At 41.1% G+C, this 22,423-nt stretch overlaps 2 protein-coding genes across 6 annotated transcripts; one reads left to right on the top strand and one right to left on the bottom strand.

Annotated features, from left to right (window-relative positions):
* Positions 1-1,056: 1,056 nt before the first annotated feature.
* Positions 1,057-22,190, top strand: mgp (matrix Gla protein). 5 transcript variants are annotated; one of them, XM_068337917.1, is made up of 6 exons: positions 1,057-1,663; positions 9,273-9,408; positions 20,966-21,050; positions 21,137-21,166; positions 21,372-21,477; positions 21,631-22,190. In XM_068337917.1, exons 3-6 carry the CDS (start codon positions 20,990-20,992, stop codon positions 21,785-21,787), a joined length of 354 nt encoding a protein of 117 aa, XP_068194018.1. In that variant the 5' UTR covers positions 1,057-1,663; positions 9,273-9,408; positions 20,966-20,989; the 3' UTR covers positions 21,788-22,190. The 5 variants fall into 5 exon arrangements, with proteins under 5 accessions (XP_068194018.1, XP_068194016.1, XP_068194019.1 ...); XM_068337915.1 differs by having other exon boundaries at positions 20,963-21,050; XM_068337918.1 differs by lacking the exon at positions 9,273-9,408 and having other exon boundaries at positions 20,963-21,050.
* Positions 1,657-3,538, bottom strand: pde6hb (phosphodiesterase 6H, cGMP-specific, cone, gamma, paralog b). The gene is made up of 3 exons (XM_068337919.1): positions 3,461-3,538; positions 2,153-2,310; positions 1,657-2,073 (listed from the first exon to the last, which is right to left on the bottom strand). The coding sequence occupies exons 2-3, from the start codon at positions 2,293-2,295 to the stop codon at positions 1,956-1,958; spliced, it is 261 nt and encodes an 86-aa protein (XP_068194020.1). The 5' UTR covers positions 2,296-2,310; positions 3,461-3,538; the 3' UTR covers positions 1,657-1,955.
* Positions 22,191-22,423: the final 233 nt, after the last annotated feature.

Genomic DNA, 22,423 nt, shown 5'->3' with positions numbered 1-22,423 from the left:
GATTACTTTCTGTCATGCACATCTTCCTCAGGCGGTAAAAGTCGTTCCTGAGCTGAATGAGTAATAACCATGTGACAAACACGTTTACTGGTAATAACGGTCAAAACATAAAGGCTGCTTCCTTCCTGAATGCAAGGAAACTTCAAAAGCAGGGGAAAATTACACCCATTGCACAGTTTTTGCCTGACATGTGAAAGTGACTACGTCAGGTGTTTGTGACATAAGTAACACTTAAAATCAAATGTACAGTACTTCACTTCAAGAAACAAAAAAACCCAAAACAAAGCAGAGCTGATGATGATCACATTCCCAAAGGTGATAAATGTTCTAGCAAAGGCATGTTAGCATCAGTTTTCTGGTATAAAACAAATCTACATCTTAAATCTACATTCTCTGTGGCACTTCAAGCATGACATCATTTATTTTAGCAATACCAAAAGCAACCTGTCATCTCTTTCCTGTCACTGCTGTTATGTTGGGATGTAATGGAAAACATTTGAGTAGACACTCTGTGCTGGTAGCAGATCAATATTTGGATAGAGAAACCATGGCAACCCAAGTGTCTGGGGACAGCCGTTGATGGACAGGATGTTGACAGAAACGAGGCAGATGTGCTTCTGCGACCAGTCTTTGTTTTAACGTCATTCATTTTTCCAATCAGGAAACCACGCCTGTTTGAGCGGCGTATCGACCCAGCAGTCCAAACATCTCCACAACTACAAGGACGAATTATCAATAATGTGCGAGCATTCATGGTCCCTAAACAGTTAATCCATTTACATATTAGTGCTTTGAGTGAATTAGCCAATAATTGCAGATGAATAATCTGGTAGAGGTAAAAATGTTTCTCCTAGGATGAAAGTCAGTGAGTCCTTGACCTTACATCCTGATCAAATTCAGATAATCAATTGATTTATGACCACATATCTGGAAGATTAATGACATCAGTGTTTCTCACTGACTAGAAAACATTAGCCTGCTAACATAACAAACTAAAATTGGAGAAATTCCCAACATTCCCTGAAGACCATTCACGTTGTTACTTGTGATTTAATGTATTTCAAGTCATGCATGCTTTTTTTTCAGGTTTTATTAAGAGTTACATGAAAAAAAATGACAACATAAGTACTAAAAATAAACACATTTTACTGCAGTTCAGGACGCAGCAGTTCAGGGAACTTCTTCTGGACTTTGTGTCTGCAACAAAAGACATGTACTGTATACTTCTGTTTCCTCTAAGGAGGGTGGCGGGTTCAGATTGCAGGAGAGAAAGAGATTAATGGGATGAAAGGGACTTCATCTTCTGTGATCGAGTGAAAGTGCATTGTAGTTTGCTCCACTGTAGTGTAATTCATGCTCTCCTTGCATCCGCTGGTGTTCACAGTGAGCGTATGCATGAGGAGTACAAAATACTGCGCCAAGTGGGAGGAAGTACAAAAGGTAGGGGCGGAAGGCAAGGTCAAAAGGTTCCACGCTGACAACAAAATATTTACAATTTAATAGACAGCTAGAAGCAAATACGAAGAGGTTTTAACTACTGTTTTGCTTGCGTCTGTTGCCATAAGAGAGGAGTGGCAGGAGGAGAGAGAGGGAGGTCCAACGGAGGAGGGAGGAAGAGTCGGGAAAAAGATCATCATAGATGGATGAATGGGACAGGAGGAAGGTATGTGGAGTTCTTTCTCGTCATCTCATTTAAAATAGATATAGTCATAGACATGTACTATAAATATAGAGATAACAATGTAAAAATAAGAACATTATCATTATTATTATTATTGCTTTATTATATTTCCCTCCACTTAGTGGAGGAGTGTATGAGGTAGGCAGACGAGAGGATTTTAGCTGGCAGCCTTATGACGACGTGCCGAGCTCAGGGCGGAGAAAAGGCAGGGCGGAGCGGGTGGAGGGGATCGGACAGAAGGACAGGCAGGCAAGGAAGGCAGGAGGCAGTGGGTTTAAATGATGCCATATTTGGCCAAGTCGCTGAGCTCCATGTCGCCAAAAGCCTCCCATGGGCAGACCACCGTGATGTCTGTTCCCAGACCCTCCATGCCGGGAATGTCGTCCCCAAAGCTGGAAGAGAGGAGAGGGAAAGGTGAGCGGTTCGAGTCCCGGTGCATGACCCCGTCTGATTGGTGGAACTGATACACACCCTTTCTGGCCGGGTTTGGGGGCCTTGCTCTTGAATGTGCGGGTTTGCCTCTGCTTGAATTTGGGCGGCCCCTTCTTGGGTGTGGTGGGACCGGTGCTGCCACCGGGGGCCAGGGCGCTTGCAGCAGGGGGGCTGGCGTTCATTTCTGTCGACGGTGACTGAAGAAGGAGGAGACATTTTCATCACATGTGCTTCCTGAGAGATCAGTTTCCTCAAGTGGCTTCTTCTGACTTCACCGTAATCCCTCGCCTCTCTCAACCTCGCTGCCCTCTGTTAATCCTGTTTCCTTTCAGCTCAGTGACAATCAGATTAGTTGAAATAGCCAGATTAGCACTAATCCTGCTTTGATCTGCAGCAGACTAATTGTCCTTCTTAAACATCAAGGATACCGTGTGCGACTGGGGAACAACCTCTACTCTTTACGTCCAACGTCCAAACCCTGAGATAATAAACCAGTCACACCGTCTCACTATCACTAACTTCTGTGCAACCATGGAGTCCGAAAACACTCATGGTCCGGTTTTCCCTGCCAACTGTCCTTGCCTTTATTTCAAATCAGAATTTAAGCCGTATCCAGTCTAAGCCCGGCCCCTCAGCCCCCCTCCTCCGACTGATGACACTGGAAATCCTATTAAGGCAATTTAACAGAAGTGGGGAACACCCTTGTTTTGTCCGTTATGTAACTCACGTGAGTCGTGGGTAGATGCAGACGGCTCACAGACAGGCTTTACCATAGAGGATCTGTCTCTGCTCACAGGCAGGCTTTACCATAGAGGATCTGTCTCTCTGTCGGGATCTGGGAAACTGTGCCAGATCTGAGCGTCCGAACGCGCCATCAGCCATCTGTGTGGTGATTGTTCGCCCTTGAACTCAATCCTCTTTCCACACCTGTTCTATGCTTCACACTTTTCTTTTGTAAATTTAGCTATACACCTACTTTAACATACGACGTCTTCACTTCTACCCAGTTGGAATAAAGCATGGAGACACTTTGCCAACACAGTAAATAAATAGTTCTCAGTCATTCCTTCTCTTTTTCATCCTGGAATAAATCTCGAGTCAAGATGCTTCTATTGTATGTCAAGTACTGTTTTATGCATACCTGCATTAGAATTGTCGCTTAATTCTCACTTTTCAATGACCGATTGATGACTCATTTTATCCCAAATTCAAAAATCAATTTATCTATAACCAGTGTAAGTAAATTAAATTCCTGACAAGAGGAACATCAGTGTTGTAATACATATAAAGTCTACTATTTGGTTTACATCCCAGTCAGGTTGTTCCAGCTATGATGTTCATTCTCACCTGCTGTCACAGATGTCCCAAAAGGCGTCCGCCGATCTCTGTCCTAGCTGGGTCTCTCCTCGAGTTGTTTGGGGTATTGTCCGCGTTGAGCTTTTATATCTCCATCTTTAATCCCCACATCCTCCTCTTTCCAGTCACATGGTCATCGGAAAAGGTCAGCCAGGTCTCCACCAAACCAGTGCTTCTCCCATCCTCCCTTACCTGAAAAGAAGTATCTGTGTTCCCCTAATGCCAATTGTCGCAGCCCTCCCCTTGTGTCTTATCCGGGAGGTCAGGCAGGCTCCTGAGCAGACAGTGTCAAAGATCAATCTGAAAGGATTTGATGGGGCTTATCCCTCTAAACCTCAGCAGGCCTGCATTGAGCCGGGGAGACGGCCTGCTGGTCGTGTTCAGGTCCATGTGAGATGCGTGTTGATCCCAACGGCACTACAGGGAAACAATGGTCAAACTTGAATCTGACGCCTCAACATAAAATCCTTTAAAGTTGATTTTGACTTTTTTTAAAATAAGTAAATTGATGTACTTTTTTACTTCCTGTACAATTATTTCTGACTTGTGGAATATTTTCTGGATTTAATCCCAAAAAATTTCAGGGTTTGTTGAAAAGCTGAGTTGTTAAATTTCTTTGTGTTTAAATGTCATTCTTTTATTTGTCATTCACAGCTACACATTTAAAGGGGAAGAAATATCATGACAAAATGTCATAAAAGATGCCATGTGTGACCCTGTGACTAAATTCATGAATTAATTGGTGTCACTTTCGGATCCCATGACTTGAAAAAGGTTTGAGAACGATTGATCTGGGCTTGAAGATCATGTTAAAATGTGCTATATACCTTATCCTGATGCCTGATATCACACTGATCATTCAAATTTTTAAATATTACAGATGAAAGACCAAAGTTCTGCTTCAACAGTGGTTTAAAACAATTTGGCCTCCTCGAGAGGAAAATCTAAAGGGAGGATCGCAGATTATCCCATTTAGAATCGAGTCACATTCTGAGAGGACAGATGGGATGTCGGGGAGGCAGACGTTCACCAGTCGCGTCTTCAAATCATCCAAACATTCATTCATTCACTTATCTTTAAAATCTCAAAAACACACCAGACCCAAGTCATCTATAGTCATCTAATAAAAGATAAAACACAATAAAATCTTATCTTTATGTATCAGATGAATTACATTCATTATTTTTCCTTGCATTCTTTTATTGTCTATCCTTATCTTGCATGTTCCTTGTTATATGCTATGTTTTCAGAGCTGAGATGGAACATCACATTTAGCTGCAAAACAATAATGTAGCTCCATCCTCTTTTGTGCATGAATGTCTTTCCAGAATTCCATGAATATCCATCCAGTAACTGATGAGGTATTTCAGCTTTATACTACTGCACAACTAGCAGGACTGTACTTCATTAATTAGCAATAATCTCCCTGAAATTTGTAAATGACATTAAAGGAATTAGAGATGTTAATTGGGAATTGCTGGATTTTTAGGATCATGATAAAAGTAAGGTGAAAGTTACTTTATCTTTTGCTATGAAAGCCATATTTATTTTGCTGAACCAACTTATTTACCACTGATTTATGCCTGGTTGATCAATGATCAACCAGGCATGATTTTTAATTGTGACAAGACAATGGCTAATCCTCTTTAGCAGCTGATAATGTTCCAACAACTCAGATGTTGTTCAGGTTTGTCAGTAATAATTTAAAGATGAGCTGATACATGCGTCAGACTGTGATATAGTGTCCAATCGGATCATTAATGGGGTGTTTACCGCCCAATGGGAACCATGCACAAACTACTAAGTATAGTTAGCGCTCCTAAGCTTGTTAGCTGTGGCCTGTTTAAAGTGTGCAGGCAGGTCAACACATGCCTCAGTTAACATCAGTGATGATGAGTGACGATGAGTGGGCTCAACTGAACAACACGTACATTTTTGACATATTCGGACTGTAGGTCAATATGTCAACTTCAGAGCCCACTCCTCCTCTGTCTGCATACAACATACTAATACACAGGATAATTAGATTAACAGAGGGCCTTACTGTAAAAACTAGCATAATTTCTGAATATATGGACAGAAAAGATGTGTGCAGCATTTTACCGACAGCCAGCTTTATGAAAAGATGTATGTGTAAGTGATAAATGTGCTCTTTCATGAAGCTCCTGGATCCCTATTTGTCCAGAGGGCCCCTGTTTACCCTGTAACCTTCGAAACATATGATCTGTTGGCGTCCAGGAGCTCAAAGACACCACCAGCGTCTAAACTTGGCTCACAAGCGCAACTTTTTGGTTAAATTAAAAATGTCTAGACGTGATCTAAACACAGAATGTCGCTTCCTTGAGCACAGACTGTGAGATGCAGAACTCACAGTCTGTGCTCAAGGAAAATGCGTGTACATGAAAACATCACTATTTTGTGAATGTAAACAAATTAACAATTAATTTAAATTCTAAATGTTACATGTTTTCTGAGGGTTAATTATGATTATTGTATTCAAACATTGGCAGAGCTCCATTTTGGTCTTTCTCTGTGGGTACAGTAGAATGAAATGGCCTTTATCTGGATCTCCTCCAAAATGCTCTTTAGAAGGTTGTGCTCATAAACCTGAATGGATATTCAGAATCTGTGAAAACACAAGTTCTCTGGTGGAGTTAGGTATGGAAAAGCATCCCATTTCAAACACTCAGTATGAGCCATGAGACACAAAAAGTTTTTTTACTGAGATTGGAGAAAATACATTTCTCTAAGTTGGAGGATTTGGGACACCTGTCAAAAGTTTCAACTAGTGCTGAATTATATTTTAAACAGTTTCTCAAAAGTGTTTGTACCGCGACTCATTATAGTGTTGTGCGTGACAATCTATGTCATGACAATCTGCCCCGTGAGAAAAGGGTCGTGAGCTCAGACTGTCTGCTGGAGATATGAGGTCAGCTGCTGGACCACTGACCCACTAAGGGTCACATATAACTTAAGTACGTAAACGTCCAACACATCCTGATCCAATTTAAGCTCTTGATGCTTCAGAATTGACCTGTGACCTCATTGCTGCATACACAGTGTGTCAGATGAACTCCAGTACTTCCTTGTTTTTAATGGTGATAATTTATCCATTGCTATTTGGCTTAATATTTCAAAATTATAATTTAAAAAAAAATAAAATAATGTTGCGATCATTATCTTTTGAAATTGTGAGTGTCTTAAGTATGATAAAAAGCTGGAAGTTTTCCCAGTACTCCATCTTTAGTGAATCTGAATGAAAAGCAAAAACATGTGATGGTGCTGATTTGCTAGCCCTAAAGCACAGCCTGGATTCTAACCTATTTTTCCTTAAATTAACATTATTTATACAATAAGAAGAAATAGAATAAAGATTAAAATCACAAATTCATTAAGAAAAAAATTGAATATGGTAATAAATGAATGAAGCAGAATCAGTTACACACCTTCCTCTTAGAAGCGCGTGGAGTCGCCCCCTGCTGGTCAGACTGACGAAAGCAGGGCTCATGACGTCACTCAAACACGGAAGACTCATCCATTATTAATTAGGTCCGTGACATCCGGTTCTGTCTCTAACCACCAGAACAGACCTGCCCTACTGGAAAGTACCCGGACACAAATCTTAATAATGACTTACCTCCATTGTGTTTTTATTTATTACTTTGTTTTTGTTTTTTTATGGCATCGATCTTATGATGTTCGATTTATAAAAATGTATTACTTTTTTTTTTTTGTACATACTGATTTTTAGTCATCTGCTTTTCTTCTTTTTATCTCTTGGTTAAGAATAATTTCATGTTAATTCCTTACTCATAAAGACATCATTTTCATTTTCCTTGTCGCAATAAATTTAGGTAATAAAATCAACATCTGGGGGGTTTTTTTTGTAACTATTTCTGTATTCCCATGCCTCTCCTCAGTCTTGTGATTGAAATTCCAAGACATAACTCACAGAAATTCACTTCAAATGCAACTAATGACTTTTCCCAGTCGCACAAACACATTATGCAATTCCATTTCCTCTCGGCTTATGCCCCTTTAAGCTTTGAAGTGTTGTATCCCCTCATTTTCAGCCCCAATCTTTTAAAACATGGCAAAATGCTTTGTGTGTGCTTTTCCTGTAATAAGCATATTCACTTTCATTCAATTTGATTAGCATGCATTTTCATTAATGTTATATTTACATTTAAATGAATTCCAGCCTCACTACTCTGCGGTTGAATGAGCTTTTAAAGAATATACTGCCTTGGTGCTCAGTTTGTCCGATTAAACGAGGATTTTTGCTTTCAATAACACCAGTAGCTGTATTTGAACAGCTTCTGCTTTGCAGAATGGTGCAAATGCTCAATGCTACACTGATCATGATCTCTTCAGGGAATTTTCAGGTAGAGATTGTAAACCTAATTAAATTTACCTTTCTATTTTGGACACAGTAACATTTTTATTGCACTAATGAACTGTCCTTGTCATTATTATTACACTCCACTACCTCTGCTTTTGGGTGTCTCTCCAGGAAGATGGGAAATTTTCCTTTGTGTCAGGGTTATGTAAGACTTTCCTGAGCCACTTTGCTGAGCTAATTGGACGCTGGGAAGAATTCTCTGAAGGGCAGATTGACCTGAATCTCATTGTACAGTTTGGCGTCACTGTGTCGTCATTGCTAATAACATTTCAGGAAGTCTTGAGTTACTCTTAGCAGGGCATGGGTATTTTGGTAGGACTGTTTTTGTTTCTTCCTTTGTATTGTTTGTTTTAGAGAATGCACTCATAAAGTTTATGTCAACATTATACAGAAGTTATTTGACACATTTCTGCAATTGTTGTAAACTAAATGATCAGAAAGGAAAATTGTAATCAAATAAAAAGGAAGCTATTGTCTAGCCAAATTCAGCAGCAATGTGTGTGTGTGTGTGTGTGTGTGTGTGTGTGTGTGTGTGTGTGTGTGTGTGTGTGTGTGTGTGTGTGTGTGTGTGTGTGTGTGTGTGTGTGTGTGTGTGTGTGTGTGTGTGTGTGTGTGTGTGTGTGTGTGTGTGATTATTTAAATGACATATTTATTTTAGCCAGGGATGAAAATATTACAAAAGGAAAAAAGGCAGTCAGTGGACCACCTATCTCTCCTGCAACTATTATAGCAAACTCACAATATAAAGCAGGGGGACAAACATTAAGTTTCATGCAGCACAATAAAATGCTGAAATCAGTTTGTTGAAACCTGACCTCGGCTGCGGTGTCGTATGAATCACAAATGAAAGCAAGGACAAACTGAGAAATCGTTTATTTTTGTGTTATTTTCTGAATGACTGCATAGCAAGTTTCACGGTCAGCGAAAGGAAAGAATAATGATGGCTGAAAGGGAGCTCATAGATGACATTCCTAGGAACTAGAGAAATACAACAGGGAGGATAAGAGCAAACATGCAGACGTGATCATATTATTTATCGGATGAATCAGAAGCCATAGGGAAGAGAACCAAATGGAGAAACATGTTGATGTCATTTTGTTGAGGATGCAGTGAAGACCAGACGTTTCTGTGACAATGGACAGAAAGAAGAGAAAAACATGATAGTTTGTTGCTTCTATTCATTATAATTTACATTTCTAAATTGTAGTACCATATCATAAGAGCTTCAATTGTTCAAAACCTTACAAAAGCACTTTATTAAATGAGTATTATTCATATTAAATTGAGTGTCATGATGGATTAGGTGCCAATAACATTCTGTTTTGTCTATTTTTTGAGTGTCTCAAAGTCCTTGGAATCAGGATTGGCAATCAATGGCAAAAGATTTCTCGTCTCTTTCAGTGGGTGAATTAATTCAAACAGAGAAAAGCTGCTGCTGTGAAGCAGGAATGAAACCAGACTGCTCTACAGATCTCATGGTCCCATCAGAATCCAAACACACCACCAGAGGAGGAGGACTCACCTCTCACCAGCTCAGGTATTAGCTCAGCACAGAAAGTTGGGAGATAAATGGATTTAAGGAGCAGAAACAGGCTTCACCTCCTGAACAATAACATGCAGAACAGGGACTGAAACAAGTGGAGTTGGGGTTTTTTTTCTTTTTTTACACAAGCTCAACAAATTTTATATATCTTTTTACTTAATCTTCCTCCAACTTTCCTCTTTAGATTATCTTTTCCACGGCTTAAACTCCACAACAGTGCAAAGGTTTTCATCCTTATCGAACAGCACCTTATCCACAATGAAAAACACAAGCCCTGTAGTGATAGGGGATGAGCCCACTTCTGAGTGGGTGTACATCCACAAAGAAAGGTTTAGAGAGAGAACAGACAGTGAAAGTGAGGTAGGGTGGATCTACAAAGGAAGGGGTAGATGGACTGGGTGAAGCAGGGTCTCTAATCTGGGCTTTAAGGCTTCCATTGGTATTACGGGAGGCCAGTTATTAGATCGGAGCGCTGGGCGCGTTCCCCTCGGAGGGTAGTCTAATTGGATATCACCAAATCAGAGAGCCTGACTTTATGGCATTGGGACATGACGGGGGAGATGGATGCTCACACGGCTCAAAGGCAGAGGATACAGCAGTAAGAGCAAAAGATAGATGCTGATGATGTTGAGACGAACCACAGTCCGGAATACGCACTGGTGGAATATGCGCCTCTGTGGCATCAGTGTGATTTTATAAAACTCACACAACAAACTGCAGCCCTGCACATCAGTCCTTCCAGTCACCCATACAAACCACTGAGGAATGAACACGACAGGAGGGTTTTGCTGTAATTAGATCCCTCGCTGCGCGCAAATCACTCACAGCTCAAGCAGGAGCGCGACATTGCTAATCAGCGCTGCGCAAAATGAGAGGCAAAGAAGGACGGGAGCAAAAAGGGCAAAGAAGGGTGGTGTATGCGTGTGTGAATGCATAAAAAGAGTGATAAAAGATTAGAGAAAGAGGGTTGAATAGAGGAGAAATGAGGAAGTGAAAAGGTTATTCAGCGTGGCGAGTGCTCCAAGGCATCCCCCGGAGGATTTGCGCACCACTGCGTGATGAAACCCGCGGTTAAATTAGTTCTTTGAGTTGATGTGATGGGATTTTTATGTTCCACGGTGTCACGTGGTCGCATTTCTATGCCACGCAGTGACTGGAGCTTTCATTGCAGAGCATTGCTTCTCCGTTCCCTTTAATTTTACATTATGCACATGTTTCCTGTGCGTTCCCGTTTGAAAGCCGCGTTCATCTCCTGGATTGGAAGGAAAGGGGATGACAGATGAGAAGAGAACGTCTGACTGAGCGTTGTTCTCGACATTCTTTGTGTAATCAAAGCCCGAGATGAACGAGAACGGATGTTCTGTGACTGTTTCGTCACTAACCTGTCAGTGCTACGTGTGTTTGTCATTAACAATAAACGCACCGATGACGTCATGACTTAGTTTTACATCCATGCACTCCCTGGAAGCTTTTAACAACGACATCTGCTTAAGGAAATACTTTTAACACACACCATATTGCAGCGCGCACTGTGCGCAACTGGATTTACTGCTAATAAACGAGGTTATTGCTTATTTATTTGTTTACGTCTTCGCTTGTAGTCAATAAATTCACAATCTGCTCAGCTTCTTTATTCAGTCCCATGTGTGTAAGACAGGATACGCCCTGGGCTTACCAAACAAACTATTTCCAGCTCCCAGTGTTAATGTGCTCATTAATATTTAACAAAGTCTAAAACAACGTGATGATGTGATTTCTGCTTTTAGGCGGTCGTTCAAACCCCAAGAAGCCCAGAAAGACATATTGCGGATCGTACATGTTGTTAGATAATGATGGACGCCATGCAGACATTTTAAATTAGGACGTGAACCCTGTGACGTGGGGGGAACTCTCTCTCCAACCCAACGAGTATACTTATTGGTGAATTTGTTTTGAGGCAGATCAGGCACAGGCCCTTAGGATCCTTAGAATAAATATCCTTGTGAATATTTAAAAGTTGAAAGCAGGGGTATCTGTTTGGTGACTGCAAAATCCACCCACGGTATGTGGATAATCCAGGAGGCCACAGAGTGACATTCAGATGTTTTGTAACAGTTAAAGAGTTACGCGTATAGAAACATCTCTATTTTCAGCTTTCTGTCCACTTCAGTAAAGTCAGACGTCCTCCTCTGCATCGAAATGCCAGCTGTGGGCATCTGAAGTCAATGGAGGATTCACCTCAGTTCAATGCCCACTCACCATGTAACAATGTGCAGACTCACAACAGCGAGAAAGATGACGTGAAAAAGAGGTTTCAACAAAAAACAAGGAGAAATAGGAGACACACTGACGGGGAAAGAGTGAAAGACAGAACAGAACTAAAGGAAGAGGAAGAGGAAGGGACAAAAAGAACAGAGGATACTTAAGTCTTTGGAAGGTGACTGTAGAAGAAAGGGAATAAAGGGAATAGATGGTTCCACCCCTCCCCAGTTACCACTGTCAGGGCTAATCTCTCATTACTAGTCTGAGCTGGAAGATCTCCTGCAGTCAGGGGGGGGTGAGGACACCTCCAGACAGCCACAGAGCCTCTCTATGAGCTGAACAGGAGAAACGTGGAGAACACCGGTATCAGAGGAGGTGCTGTCATAGTGATGATGACGATGATGATGACGATGACGACATCATCTGCAAGACACTGGACAGGATGTAATACATGTATTGTATCCTGGTGAGTTTGCACTGGTGATAGGTCTTTTTCACCTGCAGGGGGCACATGAGTTTCACTCATCAGAGCTGGGCTGGTGAAAGAGAGAGACAGTGTTTGATGGAGGACAGGTTCTAGATGTCCAGACACACGTGTGTGTGCGTGCGTGCATGCGTGCGTGCGTTTGTGCGTTTGTGCGTGCGTGTGTGTGTGTGTGACTTCAGCCCATCAAAACACACACCTCATGCATACCATCGTCAGCTATGAATAAAGTTATGTGTTGTGTTGTAGTGTATTGTGTTGTAGTCAGTCCTCCATCCCAGTCTGACTCTATGCATGACTGTTTTTAGTGATAAGACACCACACTGCGTCAGCACAAACCCATTCAGATGAATACAGTCTAGTGTGCTCATGTTAGAGGTTGTGCAGCAACCATGCTGTCTAAAGTTTCCATTACGTATTACTCTTAAATGTGGGGATAGGGGTTGTTACCAGGGTAACCAGTGATGGCCTACAGCTGGCTGTAGGCTGTCTGACTAACATGTGATCTGCTGTTGTTCTGTACTCAAACCATTTGAAACATGTCTCTTTTTTCTCAGGGTGTTAAGGGAGTGCCGACATAATGGATAACTTCAGCCAATCATGAGCCTTAAAGAGGTGGATACTGACATACTTTTCATTTTTTTGTGAACAGTTCTTTAAATGTGAACGGAATTGAGGAAATCAAAATGTTCCTCAATAATATTCATATTAGTCTTTATTAACAATCAAGCAAGTTGAAAGTATCACATGACTTCTGCTTTCTCCAGGTGCTGTATTTCCTAAGACAACCATGACCAGCGAACCAGTCACATGTGATTCTTGTGGTACTTCAAGGCCATCCTCAGCACTTCGATCGAGTGTAGTCGTCCCACTGCCCATTTTTTGAAACCAGACAGCAAATTAATTTTGATCCTCAGTCACCCTGATATTTTGTTAAAGTCTAAATTGCCTAAAATGATGCCACAGCTGAGAATTCCAGATGCATATTTTGTTCCATGACTCTCTCGTACTTCTGGGTAATGCAGGGAATACCAGTTATTTCTTGCTGACACTTATCAATTGCATGTAAGGCAAAACGAACAGAACAAAAGAGTCGATATCTGTGCAAAGTTGCAGGCAAGCGTGCGTGTGTGTGTGTGTGTGTGTGTGTGTGTGTGTGTGTGTGTGTGTGTGTGTGCGTGTGTGTGTGTGTGTGTGCGAGATTCCTGACAGGGTAGGTGGGTGCTGGTCGCATGCCCTGCAGGTCGGTTTGTTGGAGTTGGCTCAGCAGAAGAGGAGAGGGGCACCAAAGTAAATATCACATAAAAAGAAAAACGTCGTGCCCTCGTGAGAAATAACAGCAGATATACTGATGTGAGCACCAAAGAACCCTCCCCCCACACACACATTCCTACACACACACACACACACACACACACACACACACACACACACACACACACACACACACACACACACACACACACACATATGGTATCACCTGAGTCAAATAATGGAAAACTGAAAACAAAGTTTAGAATTTAACAGTTGGCATGCCGAACCGAACCACATCTTTCCTACTCACACACACCCAGTCTTAGCCATGGCAGGAGGAAGATGAAAACAAAGAGACCTTTGAATGATTTATATGATATTTGTGTGTTTTATGCAGGGAGATGGGGCGTTATGATTTAATATTGAAAATTCTTGTGAAACCTGTCGCTGAAGATTAAACCAAAACTCACGCAGGACTCAACCTGATGCGATTCCCTAGTACTGAGGCAAAATGTTTCCTAATTGGAATTATATGTGCTTATGTGATCTGTGTGTAATAACAGGTTAGCTGCAGGAGTGAGGGATTACAGGCATTGGAGGGAAGAAGGACAACACACCGTCTGTTTTTGACAGCATTCAGCCGACTGTTTTATCTCCACCACCAGCCAGTTTGACAGTCTGAAGCTTTGCTTGTTGTGAGTGTGGGCAGCTGTTTAAAGAGGATTAAGTTAGAGTTTGCAGAGTTTGGAAAGAACGATAGTCTGGCTGATGAGAGTTAAGGATAAATATTATGAGTCATTTGTGGTTCCAGTTCTCAAATCCATTCATTTCAGCTAAAGGAACCAGCAATCCCAAAATATGGTATAAAGGTATGACGAGCAATTAAATTACATTTATTGGATTGATTGCGGGAGTCCAAGGTTTTTTATAATTACAAATATACATATTTGTAATTATAAAAATGCCACAACCATTTCTATTGTTTTGCAAAAACAATAGAAAAATAGAAAACTATTTTTGACGACAAGTCAGACAAGATGATTACAGACAGACACACCGGAATCAAGATGTTTAAGTCAATGCCAAATGAACATGCTCTGTGGACTTCCTCTGTATTTAAGCATGGAGGTGGGACTGAGGATTTAGTGAAGAGATGATGAGAGGTGATGAGAGGTGATGAGAGGTGATGAGAGGTGATGAGAAGTGATGAGAGGTGATGAGAGGCAACAAGCAGTGATGAAAAGGGCTGTTGGGCCTGTAGTAGTGCATGATTCTTGTTGAGGATTTTATTTGTGATGACAGCCAGAGTCATTTCACCCCCAGTCTTATACGTTAACACAAAGACAAATGATTACATTTTTGTGCATTGAAAATTGTACAGATTTACATGTCAAGCAATAACAGAAACAGACCAGAAGAAGAATTTGTCCTGCAGGTTGACAGATTTATTAAATACGCATAAATCTGAGGGATTTTCTGGTTAACACTCACGTGACAAAATTCAGTCGCATGACAAGACGACAGTCAGAGACCGACAGACAGACCGTCCTCAGTAACTTCTGTCCTTCATCCAGTCTCCTTCCGTTCACGCAGATCCAAGGAAGCGGCTGACATTATGTGATGTTTTCTGTCTGAGTCACTCTCTAATGTGTCTGCTGTTTTCAAATTGAGTCCAAAAGACGTGAATCACCGCAATAATCATTCAGGAACGAAGACTTAAAATACCAGTAAAAATACCAGGACTTGCCAAGTAGAGGGTGAACTTTTTCTGGATGTTGTTGGAGTGGTGCTTTCCTGTGTTGGAGAACCACAACGCTGCCCAAGGTACACCTACCCCACCACAGGGAAACACGAGTCCATGCATACAGACCAGAATTTGTGTTTTTGCAGACAGTATGGATAGTTTACACATTTGTGGCCATACCCAGGTTATGAAATTCAAGTTTTTTTCACCCATACTTCACTGTAAGTATAAAAATTATTATTTCTCAGAAACGGGCCTTTTATTTTTATTTTTTTGTCTGAAAGAAAACCAACCATCTCATCAAGCTTTAGAGAAGTAACCTCATTTTAATAAGAAAATGTATTTAACTTTGCTTTATTAAGATGCTGCAGCTCGAACTGAATTAAGATTTGCCAGTCACAAGACAGCGCGATAGCTTCATGATTTCCTTTTGTAAAAGAGAAAGACAACCTCCCAAACTAAAATTTTTAAAATTAAAAATTGAAATTCTAAGTTGTAATTCTAAATGTTTGTTTGACTTATTGTTGTCATTTGCGCTTCATATTATCACTATTAAGAAAAGCACAAGCGGTCAGATTTTCTTTGTTGAAACTTTATAGTTTGGTCAGATTTAAGAATATCTGGCTTTTTATTCTTTTTGTAGTGATCAATTCTGTTTTTTTCCTGCCAAAACTTCATTCTTTGGTTCTACTCCTCACCTTCCACATCTCTTGCCAGCCAAGAGTTTCATCCACTAATTGTCCCCTTCAAAGGTCATCATGCATATTTCCCTGCTCCTTGAATGGGCTTTTTATGGTCTCATACTGTAGTGACCTTTCTCTTCAGCTCAGGTGAACAGGTGCCCTCGGCTTTGCTGGCTGAATCATATCCTGTTTTTAACTTTACTCTCTTCTCATATTTATTTATCTGGGCCTCTGGCACTCTAACAAAAACATGGCTGTGGTCCTCTAATGTGCATTCATAACATTTCTCAACAGCTTGAAATTGAGTTACACCGCTCAGACGTGGGACGACTGAGGTAGTGACTGGACATAAAGTGCATGAGAAGGGATGAGAAAAGGGAAAAGTACTGAAGAGCACGGATTCATGGGGACAAGTGCATGAGAAGGAGGAAGACATGACTTTATGGGCAGACAGGAGGCGTAAATAAGAGAAATGTGACCAAAAAAAAATTGTTTGACAATTATTTTCCATAGAATAATCCTCTCCATCGTTTGTGATTCACTCTCTATTTGCTTGTCCTCCTGCTCGTCTCTATATTTAGATCCAGAAGAAAACACTCCCTCTGGTCCTGTCTTAGCCTCTTTCGTGTTGCTATCTGCCTGTAGACATTTAACATGTAATGATCTGTATTAAAGAAGAGTCCAGTGTCCACATCGTGACCACATCACTGATGAATGTGTCTGCAGCTCTGGTGTAAAAACACCCAATGCTGCAGCAACATGTGTTTTCTCTCTCTGAATCCTGAAGTCACCCCTCACGTCTCCTATCTGACCTCCATCTTCATGTTTATCTGTCTGTCTGAGTCTTCTTCAGGACTCTGGCATCGACTATTCTGGCATCGACTATTTACTCCTATTCTGGTGTGTTTACTGTTGGTGAAGGTTCAAACCGAATAACATGTGATGTTAACTTACATAACTCTCAGACACCATGTTGTTTTGTGTGCATTAAATTTAACTCAGTTATATTAAAAAAAAAAATTCGGTCCATCAGCACTTTGCCTCATTTAGACAAATTTGACTCAAAGCATAGACACCCCATTCACATTATCTAAATATTTTTGAGTGTTTTTCTGTCTGTTTCTTGTGAAAAAGATCTCTCAAAATTATTTCCAGATTTCAAGAAAACAGTGTTTATGAGTCAATGAATATCAGGTGTATTTATTCAAATAGTAACTATTTTCTTTTTTGTTATTTGAAATATTAAGAAATATTCAATTAAATAATTCTGATTCCAAGAAAGTTGAACTTTCACAGGTGTGGTTAGGATCCAAATGCAGTACACCAGTGGAGAACTCCACGTTCGTAGTTTTAATAATCAAACTCCCACAACCGGTTAACAGAAGATCAGGCACGGAACAGACAAACAGGCAAAATCCAGGAAACAAGCAAAATGGCATGGAAGTCCAAGAAAGCTGAAGAGTAAGATGAATCAATGACAATCTGACAACGAATTGAGGTGTGAACAGAGCAAGTCGGGCGGAGTCTGACTGAAGATGGGAAGCAGGTGAATGCAGCAACACAGGTGACATGAGTGGACTGAGTGGATGTCAATTCACAGATGACAGGAGGAAAAACTGGAACTGTGACCATGATATGAACAATGTGTAAGTTTCTAAATGAAACAGATTGCAAAGCACTGAAACCATAATGAAAATAGCACATGAATGTGTAGTGGACTTCGCTGCATTAAAAACAGACATGATTCTGTTGTGAACATCGCCACAGGAGCTCATAGACACCTCGAAAAGTCTGGATTAGTCAATGTATCAGAAATGAAACTACCATTCATAGAAGAACTGTATATAAACCTCATCCAGACAAGCTGCCGCCTTTGCTGGATCTGAACAACATGGAGCAACATATGCTGGGGAGTAAACAGAATCTTTTTCAGGGAAGGCATTGCTCGTCTGAGCGAGACAAACCAAACCACATTCTGCACATAATACATCAACATGTACGAAATCCACCTTCCTGCAGTTCTAAATCAGTACTCATTAAAAACATTTGGTGCATTACAAAATACGACAAAGAAAACTCTGAACTCGGGCAGCTGCAATGCTACACCAGGCAAAATTTGGAAAACATTCCTTTTCCAGAACGACAGCATTTGGTCTCCTCAGTTCCTAAACGCTGACAGTGATGCAACACGACCCTGTCCCAAATGTTGTGAATGTTGCATCAAATTCAAAATGAGTATATAATTCTCAAATACAAATGCATTTTTCTGTCATCTATGTCTTTTTTTTCGATTGCATGAGGCTAAATTAAAATTGTACAACTACTTTTTTCCTATTTCTATTCTAATTCTCTTCTATATCCTTGATCATGTTTTGCAGTTCAGATTGTAAATTGTTTCCTGATTGCTTCAGTGTCCAGAAACTTTTTGCCGGCGGAGGCTTTCGCTCTCTGAACCCCTGTGTTGGATTTGATGATGATGAATTCTTCAAATCTCATTTAAAATGGTGAAAACTGTTATCTGCATCCTGAAACAAAATAATATCAATGCTAGTCCTGCTGAGCAGAGATATGGGAACCAAAAGGTGAGAGTCTATTTGTATGGAGCCATCATTCATGTAAACAGCAGTGAATATTATCATATACCTGCTATGAATGGGGTTTTAATGTCCCCCTGCCAGCCTCACCTCACCCTATCCCCCTGCCAGTCCTACTCCTCACCCTGTCTTTCACCGACTGGAGGTCTGGTTGAAGGCGTGGGAGTGGTGGAGCGAGTGAGCTAATGCCCCGTTGTGATTAAACGATGGAAAAGAGGCCTGATAGTACGATGAGGGAGGAGGAGAGGGTGATGTGGGGAGGGAGTCGGTGGGTAGAAATGAAGGGGAGACGGGAATATAAAAGCAGGGCTGTGAGGAATCAGGAAATATTTCTGAGGAGAGCACGCAGAGAGATATTTCCAAGACTTCTCACCAAAATTTGTCTTTTATGGTAAGTACATTCAAACAGATGATCTCATAGCTGAGAATGAAAAGCAGAAGTGGTTTATGTCTATAATTGAGCTGCAGCTGGGATAAACTTCTAGTTTTATTAGTTGATGCATTTTTTAAAACTTTCTTTCAACTATAATTTTTCAATGTGCAGTCATACAATGGGCCTACAGTACCAGTCTGGGTAGAGAGCACTTACATATAACCTCCGTCTGGCTCTGAGTGTATCATCAATCCTGTGGCTTTTTTCCACTGAGGTGGGCACATTCAGCCTGCAGGGAATATAAAAACCAGCAGGACCCCGACTAAGACTCAGACAGGCATAAAACTGTATTCTCTATTGTCAGCGTACACACACACACACACACACACACACACACACACACACACACACACACACACACACACACACACACACACGCTTAGATATCCTTCCCTGCCTATGGAAAGTTCTTTTTGAGCTTCAGGCCTGAGGCTTAAAATTTTTAGTGTGATTCTTCAGAAGCCACAAAGTACCTAAGGGGCTAATGATATGAGTAATGAAGGTGTGTATACATGTGAGCATGTGCCTATGTGTGTGTGTGTGTGTGTGTGTGTGTGTGTGTGTGTGTGTGTGTGTGTGTGTGTGTGTGTGTGTGTGTGTGTGTGTGTGTGTGTGTGTGTGTGTGTGTGTGTGTGTGTGTGTGTGTGTGTGTGTGTGTGTGTGTGTGTGTCTATAATGAAAGCTGCTATTGACGGTGAAAAGGAGGGCTGCTGAAACAGGACCCCGTCCAAATCCCACAAACAGACGATGGGGATGAAAGCATTTCTGCACAGCAGGAATGCTAGTGTGTATGTGTGTGTGTGTGTGTGTGTGTGTGTGCGTGCGTGTGTGTGTGCGTGTGTGTGTGTGTGTGTGTGTGTGTGTGTGTGTGTGTGTGCATGTGTGCGCGCGCATGTCTGCATTGGACTGTCATGGACATCTGGTATTTTTGCTTGTACAGGTGTCACACACTACTGTAGGTCACTTGTCCATGTGATTTTGTCTGTGTGTGTGGGAGGGTATCTGTGTGTAATGTTTGTGTGTGTGTGCAGAGACACATGGCTCTTCATATTTGTCTGTTTGCCTGCATTAAGTGAGTTTAGAACAAAGAAAAAAAGTATAAATAATTTAGTAGTAATATTGTGTACTTCGTATTTCATTCTAAATCAAATCCAAATTAAAAAACTTTAATAGTAATGTATTGTCAATCAGTCCTATATTAGTTTTTTATCTAAATATCTTTATTGCATCATAAGTCATGTAATGATTATTCTGTCAGAAAATATTTGGGACATAAATCCTGAGGAAGGTGGATGTTGAAGGGAGTCTGCCCTGAACAGCAGAAAGGTATACAACAGCCTCCGTTTGGGTTCCAGACACTGGTGGTGGCGGCTGATGACATTTCAGAGGCTGATGAAGATATAAAGTTGGTGAATCTGTGAAGATCTGGCGGTGTTGAGGAAATGATGGGTGTATGAAACAGCAGCACCAGGGAGAGAAAGAATAAAATTTAAAAAGACAACAATAAATGATTATAGGCTAATAGGATAAATGTGACCAGATAAGCATCAATGATAGCAGAAAAATAATGTGAGTGTGTGTGTGTGAGGCGTGTTTGACTGGACAGGAGAATAAAAGATTTAGTCATTCTGTTTTTGATTGAACTTTTCCATGCGACTTCATTTCAGAGCTTTACTTTTTCACTTTTCCTCAAGTGAAAGTAAAATGTGTGTTCTTTCCTTATCATGTAGAATGTAATCAATGAGGGCAGTTAGATCGTGATAATGGCTTCCAGCCTACCAACTGATGATCGTGGATTACTGTGGTTTTATGAAAATAATATTGCTTTGTTTGTGTCCATGAAATTTTGCAACGAACCTGTCAGCATGTGTAAATGTTTATACAGGCCAGCAGACAGTATATCAGCAGTTCAAGTTACTGCTGTTTAAGTTACTGCTGTTGGCCTAACAGACGCAGATTTAGAAAGGTTGTGTGTGTGTGTGTGTGTGTGTGTGTGTGTGTGTGTGTGTGTGTGTGTGTGTGTGTGCGTTTTGAAGTCTACCCAGTTTTAAATCTGACCCACTTCCCTTCCTTTCCTTTCTAACTCACTTCACACTCCTTTCTCCTCTTCTTCAGCAGACGGGCAAATAAACCAGCAGCAAAATGAGGAGTCTTCTTCAGTTTCTGGCAGTCTGTGCTGCACTTTCCCTCTGCGTCTGCTATGGTACAGACTTGTCATTTAATCATTTTATATATTTAATATTTATCCATCATTTTTTGTGTAACCCATCTCCCTGTCTTCCCTCTTAGACTCACATGAAAGCTCTGAATCCATTGAAGGTGACTGTCACTCATTCACAGAGAAACACACTTGCAGATTGAATTAAAATGGCACAGATTCATTCAAACAATATCACATTCAAATTTCATTTTACCCTTTCCTAATTTACCCCCACCCTCTGCTTCACCTGGCCCAGAAAAGATTCTTGATGGGCAGGCCTGACTTCATTAAACTTGGATCTTGACTAAAGTTGTGTGGTTCCAGATTTGTTTCTGCCCCGAAACCGTGCCAACTCGTTCATCCTGCCGCGGAGGGGTTTCGTCTACAGCCCGCCCAGAGGGGCTGCATTCAACCATTACAACTTCATGAGGTGAAAAATACAACCACATTGTTGAACATATGGAAGAGAGACAAACATGAACATGTGCAAAAAGACATGCAATAATACATAGACAGTAGCCACTAGCTGGTGTTGATTCTAAATAATTCCTTGTCCTCTATTCCCTCCCTCCCTTTTCTCCAGGAGGGTGAAGTCTCCAGCGGAGAGGCGAGCAGAGACCTGCGAGGACTACTCGCCCTGCCGCTTCTACGCCTATCGCCACGGCTACCAGCAGGCCTACCAGAGATACTTTGCCTCCAGAAATCCCCTCCAGAGACCAGCCGGGACCCGCCGATACTAAACATTGTTGTCTGGGAATGAATGAGCTTTCCTTCATTTCACATATCACAACGTTTATTTGATGTATGTGGTTGTTTTTGTGGCATTTTCTGGATGTGAAGTGGATCCAATGAAAGCACATTTAATAAACACAGAGGCATCCAGTGAGACTCAGATGTTACAGCAACCCATTATTATATACATGTAGAAATTCATGGCCCATATTGTGTAATCTCAGGATAACTCTCATCCATTATCATCACACCTTCCCAGTGTTTATGAGCTTTGCGTGATGTACACAAATGAGGCCCTTTTTCATATTATCCACTTGTTTATCAGGGCCAGTACTGCTGTCAATAATTATTTCCCTCACTTTGATTTGACAACAATAAAATTCCATTTATTGTTGTTTTTTTTTATTTCAATCCTGTCTATATTATTTCTGTACTGCATGGATGTGAGAAGCTGAAGTACACAGCAGCCAGTACAACAACACACTGATTGTCTTTAAAGGTGAGGCCTAGAACAGCGATGGAGGCTTACGAGATATTACCTTTGTTTGATGAGTTTTACACAACAACTCAGGTAAAACTCTGCATTTTACTGTCAAAGCAGTCTGACAGGATCACATGGATATTATTAGTCATTGGCAGTGAAT

The sequence above is a fragment of the Antennarius striatus genome, chromosome 16 (assembly GCF_040054535.1).
Source record: "Antennarius striatus isolate MH-2024 chromosome 16, ASM4005453v1, whole genome shotgun sequence".
Lineage (NCBI taxonomy): Eukaryota > Metazoa > Chordata > Actinopteri > Lophiiformes > Antennariidae > Antennarius > Antennarius striatus.
Note: the sequence above shows the minus strand (reverse complement) of the source record. Positions and strands in the feature narration are given on the sequence as shown.

Excerpts from the sequence above, each read along its gene's own strand:
- mgp (XM_068337918.1), top strand. The coding sequence starts at position 20,990 with ATGAGGAGTCTTCTTCAGTTTCTGGCAGTCTGTGCTGCACTTTCCCTC. Across the intron at positions 21,051-21,136 it reads TTCCCTCTGCGTCTGCTATG|ACTCACATGAAAGCTCTGAA; the intron begins GTACAGACTTGT and ends CTTCCCTCTTAG. Across the intron at positions 21,167-21,371 it reads AAGCTCTGAATCCATTGAAG|ATTTGTTTCTGCCCCGAAAC; the intron begins GTGACTGTCACT and ends GTGTGGTTCCAG.
- pde6hb (XM_068337919.1), bottom strand. The coding sequence starts at position 2,295 with ATGAACGCCAGCCCCCCTGCTGCAAGCGCCCTGGCCCCCGGTGGCAGC. Across the intron at positions 2,074-2,152 it reads CCCAAACCCGGCCAGAAAGG|CTTTGGGGACGACATTCCCG; the intron begins GTGTGTATCAGT and ends CCTCTCTTCCAG.